The sequence below is a fragment of the Malurus melanocephalus genome, unplaced genomic scaffold (genome assembly GCF_030028575.1).
Source record: "Malurus melanocephalus ecotype Western Australia unplaced genomic scaffold, MMel_1.1 scaffold_1156, whole genome shotgun sequence".
Lineage (NCBI taxonomy): Eukaryota > Metazoa > Chordata > Aves > Passeriformes > Maluridae > Malurus > Malurus melanocephalus.
In genome coordinates, this window is record NW_026624388.1 from 45,376 (window position 1) to 50,811 (window position 5,436).

Consider the following 5,436-nt stretch of genomic DNA (forward strand, 5'->3'; position numbering starts at 1 on the left):
ACAGAAGTAGAGGCCAGTGGCAGCACTGACAGTCTGTTTCTATTCGGGGAGTATATATAGCACTGGTGCCCGCTCTGATAGGCAGAGGGGTACTTTCGTAGTTTCATTGGTGGATTCAAATTTTAAAATTCCCGCCCATGTGCGATACCGCCTATCCCTTCCCAGCAACTCTTTGCTCCTGCTGAACGTTTTGTGTTCCTGAAAAAGCAATAATTTTAAACTGTGACTACTTGGGCAATCGATGACACTCAAAATCGTTGTTAACTGACAAAATTTAACTGTTAAACCACGCACTCTTTAAAACTGTCACCATTAAGCAAGCTTGTAATTAGGTCTTCCTTTATTGTGTCGGCTTTTCCTCCTTTAAGTGCAAAATTTTGTCTTTCAATGAATGTATATACACAGGTAAACAAGGACAAAATTTCGCAGGAATCTATTTGTACTTTTATTTAGATACCTTAATCTATTACTGAATTAAATACGGCAGAAAGGGAAAAAAAATAACTGAAAAACTCTACTTGGAAGAAAAAACAAGAAAGGGATAATAAAAAAAAATAAATGAAAAAGAACGTCATCCGTCATAATACACAGGCGTCATAATACAGACACGTAAACTGTATTAGGCATTTGTGGAGAAAAAAAAAAAAAGGGGATATGTCTATGAATCAAATTTTCTAATTGAGCCTTTAGATGCATTTTAGGTTTTAAGTGAAGAGCCGGTGCTCAGCTGGGCTCCCGCTAAAAATGTATTGGGTATTTAGTGTCTTAGCAGTCTCCCCGTGTCCCCTCTGGCCCTTTGCTCCCGCTCACGGACACAGCCGCATTGTCCTTCTTCCTCCCTATCTCCTCGACACGGCCTTCCACACCCGCACTCTGCAGCTCGGCGYTTTGCAAGTTTAAACAAGGGAGAGGGCACACACTCTGCGGGGCGCGACCGAGCTGCGCGGCTCCAGCGGCTCAGGGCGGCGGCGGCGGCAGCGACCGTTTCGGCGGGGCCGGGGCCGTGCGGCGAGGCTCGACCGCTCTGGCTCGCCATTGGTCAGACGGGAGCGCGGGCGGAGCCTTTCCGGCGCAGCGCCGCTCTCGATTGGYCAGTGTGAGATTCGCTGCGCCATTGGGCTGCGCGGGCCCCGAGAGGTCCCTCGGCCTATCAGGAGGCGGTGGCCGCTCGCGGGGAGGCGATATAAAGGCGGAGGCCTCAGAGCCGCCGTCACTCACCTGCTGTTGTTTGTTGGTGGAGTTGGTTTTTTGCGGAGCGAGCAGAGAGAGAGATGTCCGGGCGCGGGAAGCAGGGCGGGAAGGCGCGCGCCAAGGCCAAGTCGCGCTCGTCGCGGGCCGGGCTGCAGTTCCCCGTGGGCCGCGTGCACCGCCTGCTGCGCAAGGGCAACTACGCGGAGCGCGTGGGCGCCGGCGCGCCGGTGTACCTGGCGGCCGTGCTGGAGTACCTGACGGCCGAGATCCTGGAGCTGGCGGGCAACGCGGCCCGCGACAACAAGAAGACGCGCATCATCCCCCGCCACCTGCAGCTGGCCATCCGCAACGACGAGGAGCTCAACAAGCTGCTGGGCAAGGTGACGATCGCGCAGGGCGGCGTGCTGCCCAAYATCCAGGCCGTGCTGCTGCCCAAGAAGACCGAGAGCCACAAAGCTAAGAGCAAATAAACCAGGCGGGGAAAGCGTCCCACGCCCAAAAGCAAAACCCAAAGGCTCTTTTCAGAGCCACCCACAGCCTCGWGAAAGAGCTTGAGACGCTGCGAAGCGGCCGCCGGGGGGGAGGGGAGGATGTCTGAGTGTGTGTTTACTGAGTTCGTGTATGGTTTGGAGTGTGTTTTCTGTCTCCTGCCCGAGCCGGTTCTCTGCCGGACAAGTCTGGCACGGCCGGTCAGGTCTGCGTTTTCCTCGTGTGCCAGGGCCGGTGGAAGCACTCCGGTTCCGCTGCGCGGGGAGCTGCCGTGCAGGGATGGTCGCGGGAGTGGGGAAGTGGGGGTTCCGCCGAGCGCGGAACGTCCYGGAGCCAATGGTCACCAGCGCGGGCTTTTGTAATTGGCGCGGGCGCTTAATCGCGGACACGGGTCCGCCCTCTTACGGGCGCCAGCACCGCCAGCAASAGGGAAAGGTCTCCCCAGGGCTTTGAGTCCTGCAGCCCTAGCCTTTTATCTCCTTCTGACACCGAGCCTTGTAACGGACAACTTGCGCCTAAGGGAATTATTCTGTCGATTTAAAGTGTCCGTTTTGGACTTTCATTTCCCCCATTACGCCAAAGGCTCTTTAGAGAATAGAAGCTTGACAGACTAAAACGCGCGGTGGAGAGTTGATTCCCGGCGTTAAGGAGAGAAAACTAAAAGCAAACATTAGAACAAGACCCAAACCATTAATACTATATAGTAACACAGCTCTTTAAAAAGAAAATGTGGGCGGCTCTTAAAAGAGCCTTTGGGTTTTACGGGGTAATCAGAGAAGAACACTTTTAGCCGCCGAAGCCGTAGAGGGTGCGTCCCTGGCGCTTGAGAGCGTAGACCACGTCCATGGCCGTGACAGTCTTCCTCTTGGCGTGCTCGGTGTAGGTGACRGCGTCGCGAATCACGTTCTCCAGGAACACCTTGAGCACACCGCGCGTCTCCTCGTAGATGAGCCCCGAGATGCGCTTGACGCCGCCGCGCCGAGCCAGGCGGCGGATGGCCGGCTTGGTGATGCCCTGGATGTTGTCGCGCAGCACCTTGCGGTGGCGCTTGGCGCCTCCTTTGCCGAGCCCCTTGCCGCCCTTGCCGCGACCAGACATGACTGCACCAACCACGAATCCTCCGAAACAAAGCTATGAAGTGGGGCTGTCGTTTGCGCCACGGTTTTTATTCGGTGCGAGCCGACCTGGTTGGGAGCAGGGGCGGGCACGGCGGCCGGGGGGCCGGGCCTGAGGCCTCCGCCCCTTTCGCCGCTCTCGGGCACCGCCCTGGCCGCCTTCTCCGCACCTTTCCCCGCCTCTGTCTCTGCCACCGCCTCGCTCCGAGTTCCCCGGTCCCTCGGTTCCACCGAACCGCTTTTTGCCAGGATCTTGCCTCTCCGGCGGTGGCCTGGACGCTGAAACGGTTTTTTTTTTTTTCCCCATGGTGCGACAGCGGCATTGTGCGGGGAACTCGCGGCCTTTAGGTCTCTGCCTACCRTTGTTAAGTCCAGGCTCGCCATGTGTTCTCCTGTTCTGAAGTTGCATTGAGGGATTTGCTGTAATTGAGATAACTTGCTGTGACATCTGATTAATGTAAAAACTCCTARGTCAGTTTCATTATGGTAAGGTAATATTTGTTTTATGTACTATGAATCATGAGGAAAATCATGCCTTAATGTTCACCTTAGATCCAAAAGAAACGTGTTTTTCTAGAAGCTGGCCAYGTCTAATGGCATTATGACATCATTGGTGAATTCACCTAGGGCTTCTTCAGCATAGAACTGGAGAAGACCCTTTATTTTCTATCATAGTGTCTATAGTGTTTGCTTCACCATTAAATCCCTGACATGCTAGTGAGATACAAAAAGTATTATATTTCCGTTAAGGTAATTGCTCTTAACTGGATGCCAATTAGTAACATATGCCAAATGCACAATAAAAATGGCTACGCCAGCTGTGGTCATGTGTATGTCCATATTTTCAAAGGATTGACACAATTCTGAGTGGTTATTCTTTTTYGCATGTAGTGTTTTGCTTTCACAAGTGTATGCTGCAAGTGGTGACTCTTTGTTATTTTGGTATGTCTTCATGACTCTGAAAATCAGTTGTCATGGCTTTTCCATCCATGGCTCATTTCTGTTGGTCAAGCCTATAGTTCTCCCATTTGTAGCTCAGGGCCCAATYGGTGTATGAAATTAACACAATTCCAATATGGAGAATTTGCCTGTGCTTGTCATGGCTGAATACACACAACATTATCATGGAGGAAAGTCCTTCAAGGTGAAAGGCTCGGAGAAATCTCTGTGAACTCTGGCAACCCTTTTCCTCATTAACTCTGGTATATTTTTCCGCCTCAGTCATAGTGAGTCCAAGAGGGTAAGTCTGATAGAGTGATGGGGTAAAAAACACAATTTTGAAGTAATTGTTGCACATCATCTTTCAGCTCAGATCTTTTATATTTACATAAGAATGTCTCACTCTTGCCCTGTAGACTTATGATTCCTTTTTATATCCTCTTTCAAATGACTTGCCATTCCCTCGGTTTCACATACTCTCTTCATCTCTTCTCAGCTACAGGAAAAGGTATTCAGTTCACTCTCCTTGCTGATTGCCATTTTGTTCTAATTCATGCATGTTTTCCAGCACCATTTTTTAACAGAGGCACACATGAAGGACACACTAAGCTAACAATGTATTAATAAATTTCTCCACTATGAAAGGGATAGAGTCCAYGTAGTATACGTGTCCATAGCTCATTCGTCCATCTACCACTCCTACTCACCTACTCYTCAACCTTCTATGATTTCTAATGCTAAAGCGAAATCCTAAAACATGAAAAATGTTTTGTCTAGAAAAAGCAACTACTAAACACAAAGAAGAAAAATCCATTCATGTCTCCCCTATTCAAATACATCCCCTCTGATTCAGTGAGTCCCTGGCCTACAAATCACTGACACTGAAGGGACCACTTTGATCAGATTGTCAGCTATTGTTCTTACCCTCTTTATTTACTAGCCTCTGTCACAGTTAATATTGGTTCAGAATGAAGTTTCCTGTTAATTACTCAGTTCTTCCTGTGTTATAATCATGTATTCAGAATTCAATTCAAAGAGAGTAGAATCTCAAGACTGTCCTGCTCATATTGTCCATTAATTTCTCCCCACTCTGGATCCCTACTGATATGACTAACTTCAACAACAAGTTCTACTACTGCATGTGTAGTATTCTTCTTATGACCTCTCCCAGACTTATAGCTTATGTATTCCCAATACCAGCCGAACAGAGCCTGTGCATCCCTCAGATTTGAAATGACCATAACTAGGTGACCCTGCTACCCAAGGGAAAAGTGAAAAAAACCCAAACAAACAAACAAAAGAAACCCCAAAACAAATAAAACCATAAACTAAAGCTAAGACCATTCACCACATAAGTGCAATAGGAATATGTTGTAAAATGAAAATAAGAAAAATCTAAACCCAAACAGACTTGAAGATTAAGAACCCCTTTTTTCTTTAGTGATCCATGCAAACAAAAATTCTTGTCTTCATCGACTGATGTCAGTGATAGTGATAACCCTTGAAAGTCTTTCCATGTAGTCAAGCATGCTAAGACCTGTTTTCTTTTAAAGAACTAATGAAGAAGCACAAATTGCAATTTTGCCTCCACTTGGGTTTTTATTTTCTTCCTTTCCTTTCCTTTCCTTTCCTTTCCTTTCCTTTCCTTTCCTTTCCTTTCCTTTCCTTTCCTTTCCTTTCCTTTCCTTTCCTTTCCTTTCCT

At 48.7% G+C, this 5,436-nt stretch overlaps 2 protein-coding genes across 2 annotated transcripts; one reads left to right on the forward strand and one right to left on the reverse strand.

Annotated features, from left to right (window-relative positions):
- Positions 1 to 1,213: 1,213 nt before the first annotated feature.
- Positions 1,214 to 2,323, forward strand: LOC130586421 (histone H2A type 2-C). Its single transcript, XM_057387210.1, has one exon. It carries the CDS (start codon positions 1,272 to 1,274, stop codon positions 1,659 to 1,661), a length of 390 nt encoding a protein of 129 aa, XP_057243193.1. The 5' UTR covers positions 1,214 to 1,271; the 3' UTR covers positions 1,662 to 2,323.
- Positions 2,324 to 2,374: 51 nt separating this feature from the next.
- Positions 2,375 to 2,797, reverse strand: LOC130586426 (histone H4). Its single transcript, XM_057387214.1, has one exon. The coding sequence runs from the start codon at positions 2,776 to 2,778 to the stop codon at positions 2,467 to 2,469; it is 312 nt and encodes a 103-aa protein (XP_057243197.1). The 5' UTR covers positions 2,779 to 2,797; the 3' UTR covers positions 2,375 to 2,466.
- Between the last annotated feature and the right edge of the window lie 2,639 nt (positions 2,798 to 5,436).